Source organism: Sceloporus undulatus, chromosome 6 (assembly GCF_019175285.1).
Source record: "Sceloporus undulatus isolate JIND9_A2432 ecotype Alabama chromosome 6, SceUnd_v1.1, whole genome shotgun sequence".
NCBI lineage: Eukaryota > Metazoa > Chordata > Lepidosauria > Squamata > Phrynosomatidae > Sceloporus > Sceloporus undulatus.
This window is the reverse complement of record NC_056527.1, coordinates 49769816-49796380: the sequence shown is the minus strand read 5'-3', so window position 1 is coordinate 49796380 and position 26565 is coordinate 49769816. Positions and strand designations below refer to the sequence as shown.

The 26565-nt window shown below is 38.9% G+C and overlaps 1 protein-coding gene across 10 annotated transcripts in view; it reads left to right on the top strand.

Moving 5' to 3' along the window:
- Positions 1-26147, top strand: part of SLC4A7 (solute carrier family 4 member 7) — a 109091-nt gene extending 82944 nt beyond the window's left edge. For 6 of the 10 annotated variants that reach the window (XM_042476560.1, XM_042476559.1, XM_042476556.1 and 3 more), the window contains 9 exons: positions 1381-1494; positions 8693-8854; positions 9865-10116; positions 12045-12113; positions 12943-13116; positions 13281-13412; positions 14571-14671; positions 16332-16439; positions 19324-25622. In XM_042476560.1, the coding sequence (XP_042332494.1) occupies positions 1381-1494; positions 8693-8854; positions 9865-10116; positions 12045-12113; positions 12943-13116; positions 13281-13412; positions 14571-14671; positions 16332-16439; positions 19324-19405 (1194 nt within the window). In that variant the 3' untranslated portion in view covers positions 19406-25622. Of the gene's footprint in view, positions 1-1380; positions 1495-8692; positions 8855-9864; positions 10117-12044; positions 12114-12942; positions 13117-13280; positions 13413-14570; positions 14672-16331; positions 16440-19323; positions 25623-25839 lie in introns of those variants that run through there. The other 4 variants (XM_042476562.1, XM_042476558.1, XM_042476557.1 and 1 more) reach the window with 2 other exon arrangements.
- Positions 26148-26565: the final 418 nt, after the last annotated feature.

Genomic DNA, 26565 nt, shown 5'->3' with positions numbered 1-26565 from the left:
ATAGTATTGTGTGATGACTAGAAAAGAGGAGTAAATGCAGCATGTTGTTGCAACTGACTGTGGAATGAATAGCCTTTGATGGCTTCTTGCTTTCATTTCCTGTTGTCATAATAATGGCATCCTAAATGCATGTTAGCAAAGCCATTTATAGAAAGACAGATGGTGTATCTGACAGATAGATGTCGAAAAATAAAAGAATCAAACGCCAATTTAAATTAAACATTTATATTTGAGTTGATTACTTTCCCTGTCAAAATAATGAATATCCCAGGGAAAAAACATATGATGTGTAAATGAAAATAACTTAGAAACAGTGATCAAATTGACAGAAATTGCTAGAGGAATGTTTGAAATCAGCTGATTAATAATTTTACATAAACCACGGTTCTGTTCAATTTCCTGAAATATGTAATAATGCTGTATTGAACTTTTAGGACAATAATACTTTCTGATGCATAAAATTCCATACATGACATAGGTTCTTGATTAAGTTAAATGTTTCAGCTTAACAACTTGCATTATGTTTCTCTCACACGAGGCAGACATCCAGTTGAGTAAATAATTTCTGTAAGTGTAGACTTATATAGTTCAGGACCATCTGTACAGAAACATTGCAGCTTAATAGCAGCAGTTGTTTAAAAGCCGGAATAGATATAATGGAACACTGCATCTTTTAAAATTATATTGTAATTTCAAAATTTATAACTGGAGAGGTTGAATTCATTGGCAGCTGGTGCTTTCTATATCAATAGAGTGGTGAATCTGTTTTGGTTTAGTCCAACCTTTAAATGAGCTTATATACCCTTACCCTGAAATAGATTCAGTGCCTACTCCTTTAAAATTTGGAGTAGAATTTGGTGCAAATTGAGTCCCAGAGACATTGAAAACCAGCAGCTGTCACTGGTTGAATTAACTCATTATTAACAGTGGTCAAATTTATGCTAAACCACAGTCCATGATAAAAGGGGGGCTGAATGGCAGGATTTATAGTCCTAAAACCTGCTTCCAATAGTTAAAAACCAGTGTTTCATTATTTCAGATGTGTTGTGGCATTTTGATTAGATATTACTTAGACTAGTTCTGGAGAATAAAATTGTCTTCATCTAGCCATTGTTCCATGACTTACTATTAAAGGTTTGCCTTTGATAGTAACAATTTTTATAGAAAATAAATTTTAGATGCAGGAACAGGATTCTTAATCAGGTTTTGCTAAAATTAAAACTGCATGATTTTACATACATCACAGTCCAAATAAACATAAATCTCACAAAATACTTGGACTTACTTTAGTATAAGTAAGGGACATATACTTACTGTTATTAAAGTATTTTGTTTGCTAGAAAGAAAATATTTTTACAAAGCATACTCTTTTTTTTCAAGGTGCGTTCTACAATAAGTGACTTTGCTGTGTTTTTAACAATAGTGATTATGGTTACCATAGATTATCTTGTGGGAGTTCCTTCTCCTAAACTTCTTGTGCCTGAAAAATTTGAGGTAAGCAAATATATTAATTTTAAGTACAATCCTGTAAGTATACTCTTTCAATACGACCCTCAGTTTTGGAAGTCAACTCTAGTTGCAGTCAGTTGTTCCTGCAAGATACTATACAAGTATATTAGCATTTAAGGTCTAGATAGAGCCATACAATAAGAGGTGGTAGAATGGAACTGACAGATTTGACCACATGTTTTATGCTTGAATAATACAAAGGATATTTTTCTCCATGTGGCTTGTATATTTATAATATTCATGGCTACAGCAGTCAGGATTTTTTAAAAAACAAAACACCCTCAAAATATATTCCTGCCTCAAGTTTCTTCATGGAAATAAATAAATAAATACATTTCTCACCATGTTAGCTTTGATACAGGTCTCACAGGGATTTGCTTCTGAGCATGTGTGCAAAGGATTGCACTCTTCTGTTGTACATTGGGCCCTTGCCTTATGTGGGGGATCCGTTCTGCCCCCCCCCCCCCCCACGCATAAGGCAAAAAGCGTGTATGCTCGCTCCCTATTGGATATAATGGGGCTCGTGCTCGCTATGCGCGCACACCATTCTCCCTTTTGCCGAGCAGCTTCAAGTCTCCCTGAATCTGGTGCTTTCTGAATATTCAGTTCCTACCTGGCTGAGCCTGAATTTTAAATTGCCATGAATAATGGGAATTATCTGGAGTGCATCAGGTTGGTGAAGACTGGTGTGTTCCATTTCACATGTGTCCCTTCATGCAGCAGAAGCTTTCTTCCACTCTTATTAACAGCACAAATCTGTGTACATTTGGCACAGTCCTGTTATCATGTGGAGGACAGGACTGTTAGGGACGATATAGATAGTCTTTAAAAGATGCCTTCAGGGCATCATCAGAACGTGGTGTTTACATGCCGCATCCTCTGATAATGTCCTGAAGCTGCCCAGAAGCCAGATGGCCACCTGCACAAGGATGGCTTCAAGATGCTCTGGCAGCATGGCGTTTAGATGCCGTGATGTGACAGAGAGGCTGACAAGACTGGTCAAGCCTATTGAGCAATACCCCTTCCTTTTGGTCCGCGTGGGAACCAACGATACTGCAAGACACAGCCTGCAGAACATCAAAAGGGATTACGAGGCACTTGGTAGGAAGCTGAAAGGAATGGATGTACAGGTTGTCATCTCGTCTCTTCTGCCAGTTGAAGGGCATGGTCCAGGAAGGGAGAGGAAAATAGCAGATGTGAACAACTGGCTCCACAGATGGTGCCGCCGAGAAGGATTTGGATTCTTCGATCATGGGCTGCGGTTCCATGAGGAGGGACTTCTTGCAACGGATGGGTTGCATCTCACGCCAGTTGGAAGAAATGTTTTTGCCAACAGTCTCAAGAACTTGATCAGGAGGGCTTTAAACTGAGTTCCGTGGGGAAGGGAGACAATATTAAGGAAGGTGAAAGGGATGGCGAAAATAGTCAAACTGACATAGAGGAAACAAGAAAAAAAGTGCAAGGACCCAACAGTTGGAGGCAAAAAAAACTTGCACAAGCAGCAAGTAAATGGGACCCGTGATCTGCGATGTCTCTACACTAATGTACAGAGCATGGGAAATAAGCAAGATGAACTCGAACTCCTAGTACAACAAAGCAAATATGATATAATAGGCATCACTGAAACCTGGTGGGATGAGTCTTATGATTGGAATGTGGAAATAGAGGGGTATATAATAGAGCCCTCCTCCAACCACCATCTTGAGGGGGAGAGAGGCCAGGCCTGGAAGACAAAGATCCCTCCTCCAACCACCATCTTGAGGGGGAGAGAGGCCAGGCCTGGAAGACAGAGCCCTCCTCCAACCACCATCTTGAGGGGAAGAGAGGCCAGGCCTGGAAGACAAAGAGCCCTCCTCCAACCACCATCTTGAGGGGGCGAGAGGCCTGGCCTGGAAGACAAAGAGCCCTCCTCCAACCACCACTTGAGGGGGAAGAGGCCAGGCCTGGAAGACAAAGAGCCCCCTCCAACCACCATCTTGAGGGGGAGAGAGGCAGCCTGAAGACAAAAGCCCTCCTCCAACCACCATCTTGGGGGGAGAGAGGCCAGGCCTGGAAGACAAAGAGCCCTCCTCCAACCACCACTTGAGGGGGAGAGAGGCAGGCCTGGAAGACAAAGAGCCCTCTCCAACCACCATCTTGAGGGGGAAGAGGCCAGGCCTGGAAGACAAAGAGCCCCCTCCAACCACCATCTGGAGGGGGGGAGAGGCCAGGCCTGGAAGACAAAGAGCCCTCCTCCAACCACCATCTTGAGGGGAGAAGGCCAGCCTGGAAGACAAAGAGCCCTCCTCCAACCACCATCTTGAGGGGAGAGAGGCCAGGCCTGGAAGACAAAGAGCCCTCCTCCAACCACACTGAGGAGGAGAGAGGCCAGGCCTGGAAGACAAAGAGCCCTCCTCCAACCACCACTTGAGGGGGAGAGAGGCCAGGCCTGGAAGACAAAGAGCCCTCCTCCACCACCATCTTGAGGGGGAGAGAGGCCAGGCCTGGAAGACAAAGAGCCCTCCTCCAACCACCATCTTGAGGGGGAGAGGCCAGGCTGGAAGACAAAGAGCCCTCCTCCAACCACCATCTTGAGGGGGCGAGAGGCCTGGCCTGGAAGACAAAGCCCTCCTCCAACCACCATCTTGGAGGAGGAGAGAAGGCCAGGCCTGGAAGACAAAGAGCCCCCTCCACCACCATCTGGAGGGGGAGAGAGGCCGGCCTGGAAAGAACAAAGAGCCCTCCTCCAACCACCATCTTGAGGGGGAGAGAGGCCAGGCCTGGAAGACAAAGAGCCCTCCTCCAACCACCATCTTGAGGGGGAGAGAGGCCAGGCCTGGAAGACAAAGAGCCCTCCTGGAAGACCTGGAGGCCAGGCCTGGAAGACAAAGAGCCCTCCTGGAAGACCTGGAGGAGGCCTGGAAGACAAAGAGCCCTCCTCCCGACCACCATCTTGAGGGGGAGAGAGGCCTTGCAATTTTTTTGTATTGTATTGCAATTTTACTGTACACCGCTATGATCATTGCGGAATAGCGGTCTATAAATAATAATAATAATAATAATAATAATAATAATAATAATTATTATTATTATTACCTTTTTAAGAGAAATAGGCCAAACAGGAAAGGGGGAGATCCAGGACATCAATCCTGGAAGCCAGGTGGAGAGCATCTGGATAAAAATTAAAGGGGAGGGAAACAACAAGGATGTTATGGTGGGAGTCTACTACAGACCCCCAAGTCAGACTGAAGAATTGGATGATATCTTTCTAGAACAGATGACCACACAATCAGAAAGGAGAGATGTAGTAGTGATGGGTGACTTCAACTATCCTGATATTTGCTGGAAGTCAAACTCGGCAAAATCCTCAAGGTCTAGCAAATTCCTCACTTGCCTGGAAGACAATTTCATTGTCCAAAAGGTGGAAGAGGCAACAAGAGGGTCAGCTATTTTAGATCTGATCCTAACCAACAAGGATGACTTGGTTAATGGGGTGCAAGTGATGGGATCATTAGGTGGAAGTTACCATGTTCTCCTGGAGTTTGTAATACAGTGGAAAGGAGAAGCCAGGCATAGTCAGAGACACATTCTAGACTTTAGGAGAGCAGATTTCAGTGAACTTAGAGAAGTATTGAGGGCGATTCCATGGTCAGAAATACTAAAAGATAAAGGAGTTCAGGACGGATGGGACTTTCTCAAAAGGGAGATACTGAAGGCACAATTTCAAACAGTTCCAGTGAAAAAGAAAAATGGGAGGTGTCTCAAGAAACCAGGATGGATGACTAAGGAACTTTCAACCGAGCTAAGTTTGAAACGGAACATGTATAAGAAATGGAAAAAAGGGGGAAATCACGAAAAAGGAATTCAAAGAAATAGCAGGCATGTGCAGGGGTAAAGTCAGAAAAGCTAAAGCGCAGAATGAACTCAGACTTGCTAGAGAGGTTAAAGACAACAAAAAGGGCTTTTTTGGATATGTCTGCAGCAAAAGTAAGAAAAAGGAATTGGTAGGGCCACTGCGTCGAGAGGATGGCAAAATGTTAACAGGTGACAGAGAAAAGGCAGAATTACTCAACACCTTCTTTGCCTCAGTCTTCTCAGAAAAGGAAAAGGGTGCTCAACCTGAGGATAATGGAGCAGAGGACAGAATAGGGGAATTTCAGCACAGAATAAGTAAAGAGATAGTAGAAAAACACCTTGTTAATCTAAATGAATTTAAGTCTCCGGGACCAGACGAACTCCATCCAAGGGTATTAAAAGAACTGGCAAATGTAATATCGGAGCCATTGGCAATAATCTTTGAAAACTCCTGGAAAACAGGAGAGATACCAGCAGACTGGCGGAGGGCAAACGTTGTCCCCATCTTCAAAAAGGGGAAAAAAGAGGATCCCAACAATTATCGTTCAGTTAGTCTGACATCAATACCAGGAAAGATTCTGGAGCAGATAATTAAACAAAGAGTCTGTGAACATCTAGAAGGAAATTCCATAATCACAAAAACTCAACATGGGTTTCAGAGAAACAAGTCATGCCAGACAAATCTAATCTCTTTCTTTGATAAAATTACCAGCTTGGTAGATGAAGGGAATGCTGTGGATATAGTATACAGTGGTACCTCGGGATACGAAATACCCAGGTTACGAAATTTCCGGGATACGAAAAAATCCCATAGGAAATAATTGTTCCGGGTTACGAATGTTTTTTCGGGTTACGAAAAATTTTTCGGTGCTTTTCGGTGCTATTTTACACGGAATCGCGGCTTTTCCCCATTAGCGCCTATGGCATTTCGGCTTACGAAGGCTTTTCGGGTTACGAAAGCGGCCGCGGAACGAATTAATTTCGTAACCCGAGGGAGCAGTGTATCTTGATTTCATAAGGCCTTTGACAAGGTTTCCCATGACATTCTTGCAAACAAGCTTGTAAAATGTGGACTAGACAAGGTAACTGTTACATGGATTTGTAACTGGTTGACCGGCCGAACCCAAAGGGTGCTCAACAATGGCTCCTTTTCATCCTGGAGAGAAGTGACCAGTGGGGTCCCACAGGGCTCTGTCCTGGGCCCAGTGCTATTCAACATCTTTATCAATGACCTGGATGACAGAATTGGGAGCATACTTATCAAATTTGCAGATGACACCAAATTAGGAGGAATAGCTAATACCCCAGAGGACAGGATCAAGATCCAAAATGACCTGAATAGACTAGAAAGCTGGGCCATAGCTAACAAAATGAAATTCAACACGGAGAAATGTAAGGTATTGCACTTAGGGCGGACAAATAAAATGCACAGATATAGGATGGGTGACACCTGGCTGAATGTAACTACGTGTGAAAGGGATCTAGGAGTCCAAGTAGACCACAAGTTGAACATGAGTGAATAGTGTGATGCGGCAGCTAAAACGGCCAATGCAATTTTAGGCTGCATCAATAAAAGTACAGTGGTACCCCGGGATACGAATGCGCCGCCTTACGAAATTTCCGAGTTACGAAAAAAAATCAATTAAAAAAACTGTTCCGGGTTACGAAGGTTATTTCGGGTTACGAAAGAATTTTTTGGTGCTTTTCGGCGCTTTTTCGCACCAAATCGCGGCTTTCGCTATTAGCGCCTATGGGGTTTCGGCTTGCGAAAGCCTTTCGGGTTACGAAAGCGGCGGCGGAACGAATTAATTTCGTAACCCGGGGTACCTCTGTATAGTGTCTAGATCAAGAGAAGTAATAGCGCCACTGTATTCTGCTTTGGTCAGGCCCCACCTAGAATATTGTGTCCAGTTCTGGGCACCACAATTCAGAAAGGACATTGAGAAACTGGAGCGTGTCCAAAGGAGGGCGACAGAAATGGTGAAGGGTCTGGAAACCATGCCCTATGAGGAACGACTTGGGGAGCTGGGGATGTTTAGCCTGGAGAAAAGAAGGTTAAGGGGTGATATGATAGCCCTGTTTAAATATTTGAAGGGATGTCATATTGAAGAGGGAGCAAGCTTGTTTTCTGCTGCTCCAGAGAATAGGACCCGGAACAATGGATGCAAGCTACAGGAAAAGAGATTCCACCTCAACATTAGGAGGAACTTCCTGACAGTAAGGGCTGTTCGACAATGGAATGCACTCCCTCGGAGTGTAGTGGAGTCTCCTTCCTTGGAGGTCTTTAAACAGAGGCTGGATGGCCATCTGTCAGGGATGCTTTGATTTGGATTTCCTGCATGGCAGAGGGTTGGACTGGATGGCCCTAGTGGTCTCTTCCAACTCTACGATCCTATGATTCTATGCCACCGGAGCATTTTGAAGCTGCCATGGGGCCGTGACACAGCTGCTAAAGGTGGCTTTTCCATGGCCCAAAACTGGAGTGGATCTTTGCCATTCCTTTTTGAGCTGGCTTCAAAGCAGATCAGCATGTGGTTTCCATGACCCCAATCCATCTTTAGAAGGGGTGCCTTCAAGCTGCTCCTTCTTGCCAGTGTGTTTCGGCCCTTAGTCATCTTCATTTATTGTCCAGCCTGCTTCACAAGGGCATGAGGTGACCTGCATTGAAATGTCATGTGAAACTGTTAGTAGTTGACCATATTGCAGCAAACCAATTAATCTTAAATGGTTTATAACATTCTTGATGTGTTAAAGTAGATTGCCAACAATGGAAAAATGTGCTTGTTAATTGCATTTTATATGAAGCATATGTGATGTGCTTTAATTTTATGAATGCCTAACTGCCTGAACTATTCTAAATATTTTTTTTAAAACTTGGCATTTGTATTATTAATATTATCTTATTAATTTGTATTCTGCCATTCTCCTGATAATGGGACTCCAAGTGGCTAACATAGTAAAAACATTACTAAACAAAAACAATTTGAAAACATTAAAAGTATTCATTTAAGTTTTAAAAAGCAGTTAACAAATTCATGGAGTTAAAAAATTAAAAATATTAAAATACATGAAAATACTGTATACCAGTTTTAAAAACAGAACTGGACAGCATTAGAAGCCTAACCCTAGTTAGTTGGTAAAAGCCTGACGGCACATAAATATTTTGACCTGGTGTTGGAAGGCATCCTGGCCTGTCTAGGGAAAGTGTTCCAAAGTCTTAGTTGTAGAAGGTGATAGCACACTGTGTAAAAACATCATGTATACAGTATTAGTAATTCAATTGTTTCTCTGAAATCTAAAGAAGAAATATATACTCTTTCTGATGTATTTTTACTATTTATTTTTATAGCCCACACGAAGTGACCGGGGGTGGCTTATAGATCCTCTAGGATCTAATCCTTGGTGGACACTTTTGATAGCTGCAGTTCCTGCTTTACTCTGCACCATTCTCATTTTTATGGACCAGCAAATTACAGCAGTTATTATCAACAGGAAAGAACATAAACTCAAGGTGAAAATGTCCATTTATTTCATTACTGTAAATGTGAGTTTTGTTATATGCCTTCAAGTCATTTCTGACTTATGGTGACTCTAACATAAACTTATCATGGGGTTTTCTTGGTAAGATTTGTTCAGAAGGTAGATTGCTATTGTCTTCCTCTGAGGCTGAGAGCATGTGATTTGTCCAAGTTCATGCAGCGAGTTTAAGGGCCAAGCTAGTAACTGAATCCTGATCTCCAGATTCATAGTTCAACTCTTAAATTACTATGCTACACTGATAGTTAGCGTATTTTCTGCAATACTTACTTCCTCAGTATGCTTAGTATAGGTCTAAAATTCCAAACTTGGAATTCAAAATCCTATGTTCAACATAAATTCAGAAACTGGAATAAAATTTTATTCCAGAAATTGGAATAAAAACATTCATATCAATCCTAATTTGTTTATAAATTCTGCCATATTCTGGGTGAAACCTCTAGAAAGAGACTGTCAAGGGATTACGCCATAAACAGAAGACAAGCTGTTTGTGAAAAAATTGTGCAAATTTGTTAGAAATGTAGTGTTAAGGAACTAGGTAAAAGACTGGGAGTAGATATTAAACCTCACAGTTACTGAATATTCTGCTTAGCTACCCCTGTACTATTCTGAACTATTTATCTTTTATGAGAACCACAAGTTTTGTGTAACTATGTTTTTTCATCTAGCAGTACTGATACTTGATGCTAGATAATTATGATACTGAAGACTTTTGAACTGTTGGAATGTGTGCTTACTATAACTGAGAAACATAGGCTTAGAATACAGATCAGCCATGGTTTAATTCTTTCCCCCTTCTGTCTCCTGACCAAGCAACCACTATATCTTTTTATTATACTCAAAATCCACAGCTCCTGGAGTGTGTTCTAGTGTCATAAAACATCAAAGTATTATCAATGTCATTGTAGAAAGTTCTAAGATTGCATTACTAAAATATTTGTTTGTCATGATAAGTATGTAACATGTTTCTGTTTGACTTCACAGAAAGGTTGTGGCTATCACCTGGATCTGCTCATGGTTGGCATTATGCTAGGTATATGCTCTGTCATGGGCTTGCCTTGGTTTGTGGCTGCAACTGTTCTTTCTATAAGTCACGTGAACAGTTTAAAAGTAGAATCTGAGTGTTCTGCTCCAGGAGAACAGCCAAAGTTCTTGGGAATTCGTGAACAGAGGGTGACAGGATTAATGATTTTTGTTCTGATGGGTCTGTCAGTGTTCATGACCTCTATATTAAAGGTAAGGAGGAAATCCATTCATGCTGTAAAATCATGTAGTCTTAATATGTTCATAAACAATTTAATGTTCTCATTGGTTAGATTTGGATGAGTTGAAGTTTCTTCATTTTTGAGAGTTCAAGGTGAGAAAACATTTGGCCATGGTGTTCAGTTAAGATCCAAGTCTTATTTCTTTGTTTGGACTGCTTCAAACTGAAATACATACATAAACTTAAGTCTGAAGTTACTATGTTACTGAGCAAAATGGGAGAAACATTACAGAGGAAACAAACTGGGAGATCATTTACCATGACCTGTTGTACTTGTATTTGTTCTATTTCAGCACCAAAATATCTAAGAATGTAACTAGTTTTACTTATAGTAGTAGCACTGAACAGCATGAAGATCATAAGCTTCTTTTTGGGTCATCATGATTAGAATGACAGACGTTGCTCATTGGAGGAAGGCTTTTCTACTTCCCAAATGATCATGTTAGATGTTTCTTTTCAGCCACAAAATATGCCCACATCCCAATACAGTTTTCAATGAAAATAGTTAAAACATAATAAAGCCAGTTAAGCTTTGAGTTAACTGCACTTAGGTTCCAAATCAGGGCTATTTCTCCTTCCTTTAATGGTAATATTCCACAATAACATATTTCACATTAAATGTGGTTGTTAACCATATTTAAATACTTCTATGACAGGGATATCAATTTAGGATTGTTAATTTACCCCTTTGTAGTGATGCTGTGCTGTCATAAAAATGAAGATGCTGTAAACACATGCCTAACAGCTTACCATAAAAACTTCTAATTTAAAATAGAAGCAATTAATTTGCAGCCCTGATTCAGCATCATTTGTAGGTACCTACTTCATTTGTGAATCAGCTGCATAGTGTGAAAGCCCAAAGCACTGTAACCTAAGTAAAATCCTTTATTCTTGCATCTGCTGTACAATCAACTAAGGTCGTTCACTGACCCTTTGGACTGTAGACTTCCACACCTTCCACAACATCAACTTCCACAACTATGCCTGGCTGTTCTTCTGCCCCTGAGGCTACAGCAATGGCTCCTAGAACAAGGAGGTATGGAGTCTTTTACTGGCCAAGGGACAATGGAACTCTACCTGGTTGCTCTTCTGTCCCTCATAGACCTGAGCAATTGCAGTTGAAACATGGAGGGAGGGATTCTAGATTGTTCTCTTATTTCAAGTGGTAAAAGAAGAAGCCAGAATAGTCTAGTGAGATTGGCGAAAATATGACCCAAATCTGTTCCATATATACTTTTCCTATAGTTCCACACATGCTAAATTCCTAGGATTTCTTTCTAGACCTCTGACCCAAGAAAACTGATTTGTACTCAGTTTGACAATTGACCATGACTACTAGTCTTGATTCCACTCCCAAAATGTCTTTCCTGTAATATAGGAGTTGGCAATTTCTAGAGGTCTGGTGATTATACCACCCACCAGAGCTGAGAAAACGATGCACTTTCCAGTAATTATGGGAGATGTCCAAAACATCAGGAGGCCACCAGTGACCTACTGTTCTGCAGCATGGGTTATAAACATTTGTGTGTAATGTTTAGTTAACCCCTTATATAAAGATAATGAAATGGGGCAAAAAGGTAGGTGAATAGTTATATAGTTGAGCTCAAATTTGTTCATACCTTTATGTATTTTTAATTTAAAAACTTGTGTTTAACTTATAAATTGTAAACATGTTATAGTATATAATTACATTCTCCTTCTAATATCCAGTAATTTTTTAAATTGGAAGCACATTTTCATATCTAATTGAAAAACCCATGTCCTGCTGCTTAATTCTGTGCATATCCTTTGAATGAAGTACCCCAGCCTGGGAAAATTCCATTTTGTGTTCTGCTTTTTTTATCTTTTGTATTTCTTATCACTTAATTTTTGAGTTAATTTTTAAAAATTTCCTTCACAGTTTATTCCAATGCCAGTTTTGTATGGTGTTTTTCTTTATATGGGAGCATCCTCACTAAGAGGCATCCAGGTGAGTACTGTTATCATATAGGATCTGAAGAAGATTGAATAATAGATATGATTTGGCTGCCCTGCCTCCTCAAAGGTGTTAGAGAAGTGTTCTCTCTAGATCCTCCAGTGTAACTTCTGGCTAATGTTGGCCATAAGAGTCATGCTAGAGGACTTAGAGATTCCTAGACAAAACATATTAATCAAATCTGTGAATAATCAAATTGAAAAAAATCAAAGATGCAAATGTGGAGGGCCAACTGTATTTGATTCAACAGAAACATTACATTCAGGTATTATTTTTGTACATGAAAAAGGTGTGTGTTTTTGTTGCTGTCATAAGTCATTTTTACAATTCTTCTAAATTAGTACAGCCATTCCCTGCTTTTTGACAACTTGCTTTTCCACAACTCACTCTTCTGAATTATACCCATATACCTTATATTGGCACATTGTCCACTCTTTCATCATTGATTCCACAGTGGTTTTGCAGATTCTCTTTTCTCTCAGTGGACTTGGCACCATGTTGTCCATTTTATCTGTGTACAGTCCTTTGTGGTGTGTCTTAGATTGTGGACAGTATTTGTACAGTATTGTACAGCATTTGTGCTTCAACTGTTTTGCTTATATTATTGTACTGTTGTACTTATACTGTTCTTTTCAATGGTTTCCACTTTTTAACAGTGCTCTTGTCCCTAACCCATCAAATCAGCGAGACACATGTAATTTAAATATTTCACCATTATTTAATCTGAGCAAGTATTTAAATTACTCAAATGAGCAATCTTGTTTAAACTGTAATCCCTTCCATTAATAAATTTGGTTTATTTTTAGTTCATTTTCTTTTCCAGTTTTTTGATCGTATCAAATTGTTTGGGATGCCTGCGAAACATCAGCCAGACTTGATCTATCTGCGTTATGTGCCACTCTGGAAGGTCCACATATTTACCGTAGTTCAGCTTACCTGTCTTGTACTTCTGTGGGCAATTAAAGCATCTGCTGCTGCTGTTGTTTTTCCTATGATGGTAAGCTGTTAATTCAAGGTGTTTTTGGATCATTATACAGTATTTGAAAAAGTGCAAAATTATCAAGTCATTTTATTCATATAATGCAACCTATATCAATTTTGTATTTTACTACTTTGATGATCTCTCTGTGATTAGTGTTATCTTTAAAAATTATTTTAAAGGTTTTAGCTCTTGTTTTCATTCGCAAACTTATGGATTTGTGTTTCACCAAACGGGAGCTCAGTTGGCTTGATGATCTTATGCCAGAAAGTAAGAAGAAGAAGGAAGATGACAAAAAGAAAAAAGCAAAGGAGGTACATTTAATATTTGTTTATAACTTAAAGAAGCAACTAAAATAGTGTTTTATGAAAGGCTGAATTGGATTCTAACTTAGCACCAAAACAGACAGCTGAATAAAGCCTGCTTCCAGGCTTCATCAGAGCGCAGCATTTAAATGCCACACTCTCTGATGATGCCCAGAAGCCTTCCTGAAGCTGGGGGCCACCCAAACATGGGCGGCTTCAAGAGCAGATCTTTTCTACTCTTATTTGGGCTGGGTACAAGCTGGATTGGAGCCATGGCATGTGTATGCCACGGCCCCAATCTGTCTTTGGCAGGGCTGGCTTCAAGCGCCCCTTCCTGCCAGTCTGTTCCAGACTTTTCTCATTGTTAAAGTAGACCTGTTGAAATTGATGGGATAAATTAGTCAAGTCACATTAATTTTAGTCGATGTGCTGCAAGTATGACTAAATCAGGAACCAACCTAGTGTTTCTATTTTCATAATTAGTTTACTTGCATGCCCAATCATGCAATATTTATAATCTGGGCACACATAATACAGTGTGATTTCTATCAGTATGATTGGTATGAGAAACAGAACTTATACAAGAATATGTTCTTGGTCTTTAAATCTGGAAATCTCTAAAATTGTTTGGAAATCTGTGAAATCTGGATATGTAAATGCACTATTATGAATGCTTTCCCTTGGGCCTGGTCTTCAGGGTAGCGGGAGGCTATAATGGAAAAAGAAAACTGAAAAGCCCTTATACGTTAGAAGAACACTTCCTGTAGTACTTTGGTTGTTTTGGACTTAAAACACTCAAAATATCCATGCTTCCTCACAAATGTCCAGCTTTGTTGGGTGGCTATATTGGCCACAAATTAACATAAGTTGTTTGCACAGTACTGAATACTTACATGAAAATTCAGCCAGATATTATCAGATATTTTTCTGATTTTATAAAGAATAGCTTCCAGAAAGGGGGTCTTGAGTTCCATTGCTGTTGTCTTAATAACCTTCTATTTTGTGCCCCAAGTATCAGGAGATGTGCTTGATAGGGCACATCCCCTGATACTTGGGGATATGATGTATCCCAAATCTAGTAAGAGAACTTTAATCTGTATTGAAAGCCTTTTTCTTATAAGTCAAAATAATTTCTCAAATATCTGTTTGATAATGTGTAACTTTCAGGAAGCTGAACGAATGTTTCAGTCAGTGGACAGTGAAACTGTACACCTTCCATTTGAAAGAGGCGATGTGTTACAAATTCCTGTGAAAGCTCTAAAATACAGGTGTGCTATATAATTAATTTCATTATGTTTGTTTTGTTAAATGGTTGTGTATTCAGTAGGGCATTTAATAATGCATTTAACAATTTAGAATGAACACTGACAGGTAAATTTGGAATTTGCCTACCTGAGAATGAGTTTGCAAGACCTGAGCAAAGTTGTTGATGACTGGGGCTCTTGGAGGTCTCTCATTTGGAGGGTCACCATAAGTTGACACTAACATGATAGCAATAAATAACAACCATTACCTGAGGAAACTGAGACCTCCATATATCTATAATACAGCTATATGTATCTGTATTAAATTACATCCAACTCACTCATATGACCATTTTGAACAGATCAGATGACTCACTTTCAACCAGCTGTTCTCAGGGAGAAGAAGCTCTTTTGGTCAGTTCTGTCTAGTCTGTTATTGTGCATGGCTAATATAAAAAGCATTGAAGTAACTAAATATAAGTTGAACTGAGCCATATATTTACCAGCTACTAAAAGCCAGAACAAAATGTTTGCAGTGCCATAAGGTAAATCATTTGTGAAGTGAAAAGATTTTTGAACCTAAGAACATGAACCTTTTGTACTGGGAGAACTAATAACAAATTTCACAAATTTATTTAACAACTCAAGGAACACACCATATCATGTACAATAACTTTTCTATTTGGTCTTTCTTATATAAGCCAGTTAATTACTAGAAGAGTCAGTGGATGTTTTGTGGTTTGTTGACTAAATGGAATTGGGTTACATAAGTATGGAGACAATTGCTTCTACAGAAAGAGTATCGTAAAGAGATAACTGATGTTAGCTTAAAAAACACAGTACTTGCACTTTCAGTTGCCTGGTGCTGGAAGCAAACTTTATTCCAGGTTCCTTCTCCCTTAAATTAAAACTGTAGCTACCAGCTTTCTATTCCCTCCCCTGTGATAACATTAACACACATATACACATTTTTTCCTTGGTTCCATTTAGAATACTAAAGCAGCTAAACGTGTAAAACATAGGCAGTTTATCCCACAGCTAGAAATATAAGTTAGGAACTGCATTCTAAGAACCATCTTTTTTATGCAAGGTGCATTCAACAAAAAAAGAAATTAATAATAGACTCAGGTTTGCTTTGCAACAAAACGCATGCCATTCTTCCCTTAAATCTGTTTATTGTTGGTGTATCACAGTGAATTAAACAGTGTAGAGTCACCCATCTGTTTCTTGGTAATCTGTTCAAAGACTATTTGTATGCTGAAATGGTTTTGTATATTGTTGCTTAAAGTAGCCTGACATACTCAGGGTAAGAAAATATGTGACAGAGAAGATAAATATCACACATTCTTACAAAAGCCATTTGGCTGTTCATCTGTTCCAAATGAGAAATATTGGAAGTATAAATGTCCAGATCTCTAGAAGTCATCTGTTCTCAAAACAGTCTTGGAACTAATACTGGATTCATTTGAAAAAGAAAAGCTTCCTACATCCCACCCTGTATTAAAATACCTTTTAAGTGTGTAATCTTTACACATATTAATATAGTATTATAATGTAGTATTTCATATAGCATGTCACTAATGGCTGTGTAAATAGGAAACTTAAGGCTCAAATAATGTAAAGAGCATGACATTAATGCTATTGCAAGGCACGGAATACTAATCATGGTGTGTTTGTTGTTTAGTGTTGATCCTTCTGTTGTAAACATATCAGATGAAATGGCCAAAACTGCACAGTGGAAGGCTCTTTCCATGAACACTGAGAATGCCAAAGTAGCAAGATCTAACTTGAGGTAGCCTATAATTACTCACACTTTCTACTTTTTTGTTTTGTTTGGAAATTATTTGGTCTACATTTATACCTTGAATACACAATGACGTTTTTGTATTGATTGTTTGAAAAGGGAAAACATAAGGAAAGTTAAGAGAGCTGGGACAAAAGAAAATGGCCATTGGTTTCTAAACTTAAACAGCAGATTTCAAGAAGAATAAACTAGTGCTGTAACTAAGGCCCGTTACAGACGGGCTTAAAAGTACGCGCAGAGCGCGTACTAGGGTTAAGGTGGGGCGGTGCTTCTGCGCACAAAATGGCGGCGGCCGTTCTACATGGCCGCCGCCATCAATACGTCACAACTGCGCCGCCTCCAAACGAGGCGGCGCGGTTGTGACGTATTGGGGTCGCGGCAGGGCGCCTAGGGCGCCCTTTCCGCAACCCTGGAAGGAGCTCCGTTTCAGAGCTCCTTCCTGGTTTGGTCTGCTGGGCGCAGCCTTCAGACGGCTGCGCCCAGTGGACCAAAGGAGAAAGGGACCAAACGGCCCCTTTCTCCTTCTCCCAGCCGCCGCAGGGTGTCCTTGGGGCTTGAAGCCCCAAGGACACCCCTTTCCAGGCTGCAGGGAAGGGGCCTTTTGCCGCTTCCCCACAGCCTGGAAAGCGGCGGATCGGGGAAAGTTGCGCCTACAGGGCGCCCCAAAGGGGCGGTCTGTAACGTGCCTTAATTATACAGGAAGATGTGCTTTAGGGCATGGGCAGGGAACTGGAATGAGTTGAGGAGGGCCATGCACCATGACATCTGAAGATTCATGATTAAAGCACAAGGTAAAACTCTTCCCTGCATGAGTCAGGGGTGGGAAAGTGAAAAATTCTGAACTAGCATCCTCAAAGAGTTCCTGGAAACATTGTTTGAAGCACTTCAGTAACTCCCATGCCTATGGAACTACTCTCAGCCAGTACTTTTAAGGACTTCCTGAGAGCACTGGTTGAGAGGTGGCCGAATCATTCCTCTCTTCTTTGTGAGGATGAAGAGAGAGCAATTTTGTTCTCAAACGAGGTTGCTGGGACTGCTGTCCCTTCCTGTTTCCACACATAAGAGCAGGAGAAGCAATCCCTTTTCAACTGGTGTTAATAGAAGCCCGATGAGTCCCAGACTAAGATTGCTTTCTGGCTCTGCTTAGAGATAACTGTGGATTATCTTGCTGGCACAAGGGAGTTCCCACTGGTATCTCCAAACTGTGATTGGACAAAGTCTTGTCCTATCTTCCTCTACAAGGAGGTAAAGCTTAAAGAAAGGGTAGGATTGAAGGGTATCCCCCAGACCAGGTTCAAACTTCTGGTGGGCTAAATTAGAAGGCAAAGGGGAGAAAATTACCAGGCTATCATAACCCCCTTGCTTAGCTGTTAGGGTGCTAGCCAAATTAGCTGTTTATCTTGAAATGTGAAATGGCACTACTAGATTATCCAGACATACAACAGTTAATGTATATTGCCTGTCCCCCCCCCCCCCCCTTATTTATGCCTTGGCATTCGTTATAACTTGACCTTTGCATGGTGCAGCCTCTTGGAGTACCATTTCCATAACAATGATTTTGCAGTGATCTGAATTCAGGTATAAGGACAAACGAAAGTTTATAGGCAGTTTTGGACTCAGATATTGGAATAATATCTGAATCCAGACTAAATATATTATAATTGATGATAAATCTACACTTTAGTCCCAACTACAGTAGACCAAATTGAATGGATGCCAGCTGTGTCTACTCCTGGTGATGTTGGATCTGGCCATGGTAACATGTGCCTTGATTAAATTATTGTTTGGATTACTGCAACACACGATATGTGGGGTTGCCTTTGGAAATTAATTGGAAACCTCAGTAGGTCTAAAATGCTATGGTCAGACAGCTAGCCAGCTAGCCAGGGAACATATAACTCCTTTCCTTCACTGACTACTGGCAATTTTTTGAGCACAATTCAAAGTGCTGGTCATGACTTATAAAGACTTGTGTGTTGGATCCAGACTATATGAAAGATAATATGTCCACACCTTAATATCTTTGAGGGCTTTATCCCTGCTACATTACTGTTGCAAGTATAACTGGTGACAACATGGGGAAAGGCTTCTCAGTGGCTGTTCCCTTATTGTGGAACTTTCCCATGGAAAGCTAGGTTGGCCCCTTCTGAGATCTCTTTTTGCCATCAGATTAAGACCTTTTTATTTGAACAGGCTTTTGGCCCTTGATTGGTGATGGCAGAAGGTTCTTTTAATGTGATGTGCTGTGCCTGTATTTTACAGGTATTTTAAATATTTTAATATATTGTCTATTTAATGTTTTTTAAAAATATTTTGTTTTAATCTCGTACTGTAAACTGTCTCGGATCTCATAATCAGGAAAAAGACAGGATATAACTTTAATATATAAACAAGTCTCATTCATTCAGCAGGTCTACTCTAGTTAGTACTAACAATTGGATTTAACCCATACCCTGATAGGAAGCATAGTTTTATTCAGATCATTGAATTCAGTGGGGCTTTACTCTTTAACAAGTGAATAAAAAATGGCAGCCCTAAACTAAATAATTACTATTTTCTTTATTCTTGCATGTATCCTACATGCATCTGTTCTGGGGAATGGGAAGCTATAAATGGCTAAGTGTTCTTTGAGGGTTTGCACTCTGAATGCAATTCTAATGAAAAAAAGACCCTGAATCAAAATAATTGATTAGAGGGTAAATTTTGGCAGTGTGCAAAAATGTGTTCATTGGGGAATGTGTGCATGTCTCTGTACCATACATATTAATAACAAGCAATATAGTATGTATGGAATAAGTCCAGATGCTACTTGTTAAGGTTTGACTATTCTGTGTATTCTTACTTCTCTCACTTTGTTGATTATTTTTAACAGCTTTGAAAAAGAAGACAGTGTGAAAATAGAAATTGAAAATACACCAGAAATGAAGTATGTAGATGCTGAAACCTCATTATAGAAGCAAAAAGGGTATATATCATTTTATAGGATATACTGACTTCCAAGCTTCTTTCGAGTACTGAAACTGAACTCTAGATACTGTATATGAAGCAACAAGTGTTTCAGATAAGAAGTGGCAATCACTTGGGAAATATTTATTTTAATGGAATAGTTATTTCATTTTTTTAAATAGGAAAATTGAAATTGCTTTTTAGTTATCAGTAAATGTCAAATCACCTTTAATTGTAAATTATTGATCTGCATTATGTAAACATTTTGAGCATGTAGCTTTTTTATTAAACAATATAATTTATTACAATATCCACAAACTGTTTTCAGGCAATTACTGTTTGGGTTTTTGCAAAATGTTATGTGTTTCCATTTCCATAGAACAAACATCCAAAAGTGCCATTTTGTGAATGAATGCATTTTTAAAACCTTTCCTCACTTCATGATGGTTTTTAATGGGGGATTTATTTTACACTTATAGGGATCCATTTCTGAAATCATAAATTAGCGCAGTATTAGAAAACATTATTCCGTTACCTCTTTTAAAAGAAAATATACTCCTGTCTAATTCTTCAAAGTTTTAATCTTCAATTTTAATTTCTAGTATATCACATAGTGGTCCTCATTCAGTGATTTGTTATTGAGGGTCCAAAACACACTGCAGAAATAATTCAGTTTGATACCACTTTAGCTGCCCTGGCTCAGTGTTAGGGAAACCTGGGAACTGCAGTTTATTGTGGCACCAGGGTGCTCTGATAAAGATGCTAAATGTCTCACAAAACTATAGTTCTCATAATTCCTTATCTTTGAGCCAGGGCAGTTAAAGTGGTCTGAAACTGGATTATTTCTGCAGTGTGTTTTGGACCGAGCTTTCTTCTTCACCTTGCATGTTTTGTACAGACAGATTATACTGTGTCCAGTGAGATGGATTAAAACTGCTCACTACTTCTGGTTTATGGATTGGGGCACAAATGTAGGCTCTGTACCTGTTTTCTAAATTTTAAACAGAGTTGTATTTTTAGTTACATCTTATGCTCTGAGTTCTCTTCTGCATATAATTGTCATTGACCTTATTAGGCTAAGTATCTGTTGGATTTAGTATAAGATTCTAAGTTCTAGCTATGCAGTCAAGATTTCTTCTTAAGGGAGCGAGATACACTAGATAATTACACTGACACTCCTTAGAGAAATGCCACATTTGGAACTGAAATTTACTTGTAAGTTAGAGCAAAAGCTCTTCTGATGTTAGAAATGTGCATATGAAGCTATCCAGTATTGAAGCAGACATCCTAAGCAAGCCTCTGAATTGTGGGACTATTATGTTTAGCTTTGAAGTGTTAGAATTGTATATTAAATAGCTTTTTTGTTTTTTAGGGATGTAACAATTTTATATGAAGTTGATTTTATTAGATATCACATTATTTTTATTCATTTTCTTCCATTTTGTGAATAAAATAATACTTCCCTGCCACCCATTAAAAATAAAATACAAATATCATTAGTCACATCCACCATGTTCTTACAGTATATATTCTTACAGTTCATTTTCCTCTTGAATACTTTAAAGTACAAGCTTCTCTTCTTATAAACCTATTTTCCCATATGCAGTATCTAATTTGTTAATTTTTAACGGCCCAAGTTTTATGATGTGATAAGTAATTAAATACACTTTATTGTCTTCATGAATGGGCTATCATGGGAATACCAACCAATGTAGATAGTGCCCTTTTTATTTTGGGCACTAATGATAGAACAAGTATGAAAACATATGTGTTGTATCTAGACTTGTGCTCAGTGGCACACTGCTGGTACAGAGGAAAGGAGATAACTCTCAGCACTCTCTACATAAAACTTCAGTGTGTTCCCATTTATGTCAGTGAGTTCTAAATGAATATGGAATAGCTTTGTATTACTTTAGAATAATGCAGCGTAGTTAAACTACATAAAGGGCATGTCAAACTGGGAGGCATCACCTATTTCCAAAGCATACTGCTTTGTTACCTTACTAGAGTCCATGGTATAAAGTGCTGGGTGCATCAGGATTTCATCCAGCCAATGTTAAACTTTATGGCTTTACTCAAGCTCCCCATATACAGTGTTGCACAGGGAGAATGAAGTAATTATACATTTGTCTCTTTGAAGTTAACAAGGGCTTTTAACTGTGACTGAATAGTAATTAGTACGCTAGCATGAACTTGAGTTATTTTGCCTAAAGATAAAGTTTATAATAGCTAATATTCCTTTGAACAGGGGAACAGCAGCAACCAAAGAAGTGGTTCACTGGCAGGAATCACCAACTGCTACCACTGTCAGAGATGTTGAAGTGGGGAAATTATTTTTAGTGGCAGCCAGAGGGACGTGATGATGGAGGTAGAGGATGGTCAGCACTATCCAAGTACATTGCTAATTACTTGGGAGCCATTGGTGTGCATGAGCCACCTCTTAATAAGTTTCCAGTAAGAATGTGTTTTCCACCCCATCCCTGGTGGTTGCCAGGCACCTAGTGATTCCTCCCACGAAACCACTTCACTAATTGCTCTGAGCAAGAATGCTATTCGTATGAAAGTCACAGTATGAAGAACTTTAACAACAGCAACAACAAAAGTGTTGTTGCTGAAACTGCCTGAATTCTAACATAAAAAATGCTTGACCCTCCTCTTTTTGGCAGCCTCTTGGAATTTCACTTACTGTGTCATTAGGATAAAGAAAAGTGCATATCACTTATGCTTTGTCTGAGGCTTGACAGTTAGGTTGCAGTGTGGTTTAGAAATTGTAAGTACTTTAAATGCAGTTTGCATCATGACAGAGGAGATTGTACGTGACTCGCGTGCAAATATCCCTGACGGGATAGATGCGAGTTTAACTGTCAGGGATGGATCTTACTGCACTCTCCTGTGGTCAGGCCATAGGCAGCCCGTATGCAGCCTAGGCTTATTATGTGGCTTTTCAAGAATGGGATTTTCCTGTTCTTAAAAAGTTACAGGACAAGCCTGGGTTGCATACAAGCTGCCTACGGCTTGACTATGGGAGAATGCAGTAAGATCCGTAATTGACAGTTAAATACACGTCTATCCCATTGGGGATATTCACATGCGATTCGCATGTTATAATCTCCAGAGTTTTTAAAAGGTCCTTAGTATAAAAGCAAATTCTTCAACATAGCTAAAGCAACTATAGATTTGGACTGAAACAAGTAAGAACATGCAATGACATTTTGAAATGCAACTTAAAGTGTTATTGAATAGTGAGTGTGACTTTTATTGTAAAAAATGCTGCTTTGAGTGTATTTTGAGCTCACAGACAAGGTTTAAATCAGGAGCCATAAACGTGTAGAGAGTTGTATAACTACAATAGACTGAAAGTTGGTTTTTCAGTACCATCAGTTTTTCATTTATACTTAGCTTTGATGTGAAATTTTAGAAACAACAGAACTGCTATTTTCATTCCTGGATGTCTGATAGCTTGTGCCTTAGTCTTCAAGAAACATGCACTTTGTTTATTTGAAAATCATGATCATCTGTTGCCCATCCTCATCTTGTAAGCATATGGTCTATGTCTTTTACAGTTACATTTCAAAATTTTGATCTGATATAGTCAAAAACGAATCATGTATATATGACTTTTTACAGAATTGTTCATACTTGTCTTCCATGACTTGCAGATTTCTGTATTCAGAGCTGTGCATAGCTGTTTGCAAAGACCCAAACAGATTGTCCTGAATTGTAACCCTTTGTTTTCAGAGCATAGAATTCCATAATGCTGAACAGTTCATACAAACTCTTCAGTGCCAAAGGGTTCGTAATTTTGGTAATTTAAATGAAGATCTGAAACCTATTTAGAATAACAGTATTTTTTTTTAATTATGTACAAATATTTTCCAATGCCAGAAATATCCTGACTTACACTGCAGTTGACAGTGACTATTCCAGTGCTGGTCATTAGTGTCTTGTTACACATTTTAATCTCTTTGATAGTCAATAAGTCCTGATGACATGCCAACCACTCTAGTAGTAACTCGGGTTTAACATAATCTACTGCTTATTTTACCTTATATAAATATTATTTCCTCATCTCTAAAAATGATAGTATTAAAGTAAAACAGTGAAGGAAATAGCTTTTACTGTACGTAGGTAAAAATGTTGCCTTAAAAGGTGTAAATTAGTAAATTTACTTTGCACTGATTCACCTTGGGGTAAAACCTAATTTATAGCCAGTACATTTGCTTTAAACAAGTAGAATAAGCAGCTGAATACTTTTTTAGATGCCTTGATAGCCTCCTGGGTGATAAGCTAGGGTGCTTCCAGACAGAGGGCTCCTCATGTTACTAAATAAAAGGCATTGTGCAGCTGTTTGGTGTTCTCCTCCTCCCCCCAAAAAAATTTGGGGGGGGGGGAATATTGAAGAAATGTTGAGAACCACAACAGCTGCAAGGAGAAGACATACGCTAGAATCCTCTTGGTGATATATACAGGTGTATGCCTGCATATGTATTTTTTTTTCACATTGTGGAAGAAGGCATCCTGCACTTGCTTCTGCAATGCCCCTTGCCCTTGCAATTCTCTGCTATATCCCCCTGACCACTGACTGGCTGCACAGATTTAGCCAGGCATGTTCTAGCTGCTCTTGCACATCTGGGGTGTTGCTCTAGGCAGAGGCTGCTCCTTCTTTCCCTAGTAGACAAGGACAGCTAGAATGTACCTGGGCACTCTCCCATAGCAGATTAGTGGCCAAGAGGATGAAGCAGCTGCACATGCAAGGGAGCTGTTTTTGCACACCTGAGGAAGAAGTGGGAAAGGGAGCAGTTTCCACCCCTACATAACAACATACATATGCAGGAGGAAATTTGTGTTCTGCCAACGTACTTACTGGATCTCAATCATTGATTTCTAGATCCTTGTGCAAGTCTATTTGAGCGACTGCACGATTAAAAGCCTTATCCGAAAGCACTCCTAGTTTACTTTGTCAGTGGCTGTATTTGCCTCCCAGGAAATATGGTTTTTCTGATCTTTTTTTAAAATGATTTTTTAAAACTGTGTTTTACAAGAAGGATGTCTGAATTTTAATATGGTGTAGACATCTTCTGTATTTAATTTTTTTTAAGTATCACATATAGAATACAAAATTTTAATATCATGCTTTTTGATGTAGGAACCTGAAGAACTCTGTGTAGATATGCACAAACTGCTCACAATCCTGTTCTTACAGTGTTCCATACTGCAAACTATGTAAGACTTGTTATTCCTGATTATTGAGTGTACAAAGCATGTCAGTCACTTAGCATCCATCAGAACATTTTCTCCTCCCCCCCTTTTATTTCAAATGCATTGATCCCTATGTATAAAATGTGTCCTTTATAAAGGTAAGTTTCAAGTATAAAATATCATGGATAGTTATAATGCATTCTTAAAAAAAATGCACTGGTCTGCATTGTTTAAAATGGTATGTATTATACATATGTTTTGTAAATGATTTGTCTTGAAGTCACCAGTCTGCTAACATAATGAATGTATTTTGTTAAGTTTGGTCAGTAATTTAATGTTTTTAGAATTAGGTAGTGAGAAAGGTGCAATCCATTACCTAACACAATACAAATATTGTGAATAACCATTTAATTTAGTGAACATACAGGCACATAGTTGTGTCAATATATACTTGTATTCTGAATATATATTTGTCTTGTGATTTTACTATTTGGTTTTTTTTTATTTTGTAACTTTTTAGCAAATTAGTCAATTATAGGAAGGTGGTTACAATAATTGGTGTAAAATAAAGGTTTTCATATTTAGTATATATTGTCACTATTTGGCAGTCCTTGAGTAACTTATTTAATAGCCAAGTTTTTATAATGCAATTTATTAGTAAGGAGATGCCTCCTTTACTATTTTGTTCTCAATGTTTTATTTTGTAAGTGTGTCTTCCAGTGTTCAGGACATCTAGCTGAACAATAACCTGTACTTTGATTTGAGGTGTAATGCCACACTTCATTCCAATTTTTATGACAATTTTCTAATTACGCATAAGATTTCCTTTTATAATAAAATCCAAAGCAAGTTAACACTGCTTCAGATGTGGAAACAATATTTTATTATTTTATATGGTTACAAATTTTTCTCCAATATGTAATGTGAAAAATCCAGCCTTTATAATTTGTTTAATGACAGTTGCAAAAACTATTTTTTGTAATTTCAAAATGTTGACAAAAAGCAATAAAATATCACTGACTTTAACAGTTTGAATTAATCTTTAATTCCATACTAATATATGTTGCTTTGCAGGATTAAGAATATTGTTATAATGCAAGAAAAACGGTCTTGGTTGCTTTTTTTCTAGGCATTCTGGGTTAGAATGAATGTGTAGCAGTAAGATAGGCAGAGAAGACCGTATGACTATTAATGTATTTCAAGGATCCCAAGAGTGAAATGAGTTTCTACATGTTTCTGGCAGGAGTGAATTTGACAGCCATTCACTTGTAGAGACACAGTATGGACAGCAAGTGAGTGAATCTGCCCCTGGTTTTCTACCTCTTTCTCTAATCATGTTGCCAGCTATAATACAAGTACTGTTTCATTAAACTCGGTGGAATCCTCTCTGCACCTGTATTCTTACCAGAGTTTCATTTATTAGTGATACAAGAAGGAACAAACCCTAAGAAACTGACATCTTCTTCTGTGACTGTTAAAATGTTAGTGTAATAGTGTTTCACAAGGCACAGTGAAATATGCATTCCCACAATCAGTTCTTGTTTCTTCCTGCCACAAGAAAGCAAATGTTAGGCATGGGAAAATAAAATCACTTTTACATTACAATGTCCTACAGAGATCATTCAGGGTTGTTTTTTTTTTAAAGCAAAAGCAAACAATGTATTAACTGCACATCTGTGTTGCAAATGTGACTGTTCAGCTTAATGACCATAAGGAAATACCAAAATGGTGAACTGATAGCAGTTTAAAGATACTGGGCAGGAACAAAAGTTTTGTGTGTGTCAGGGTCGGCCATTCCAACATATCCTTTTTTCCATCATACATAGTATACTAAGTGATCTCAGACCTCTGAGGTCAATCCTTCATCCAAAGCAACCCCATGCACACACAAGAGTTAGCAAACTAGGGCTGGGACCACCAGGGAATAAAACTTCATGGGGAAAATGCTTGCACCAATAGTTCAGTAAGT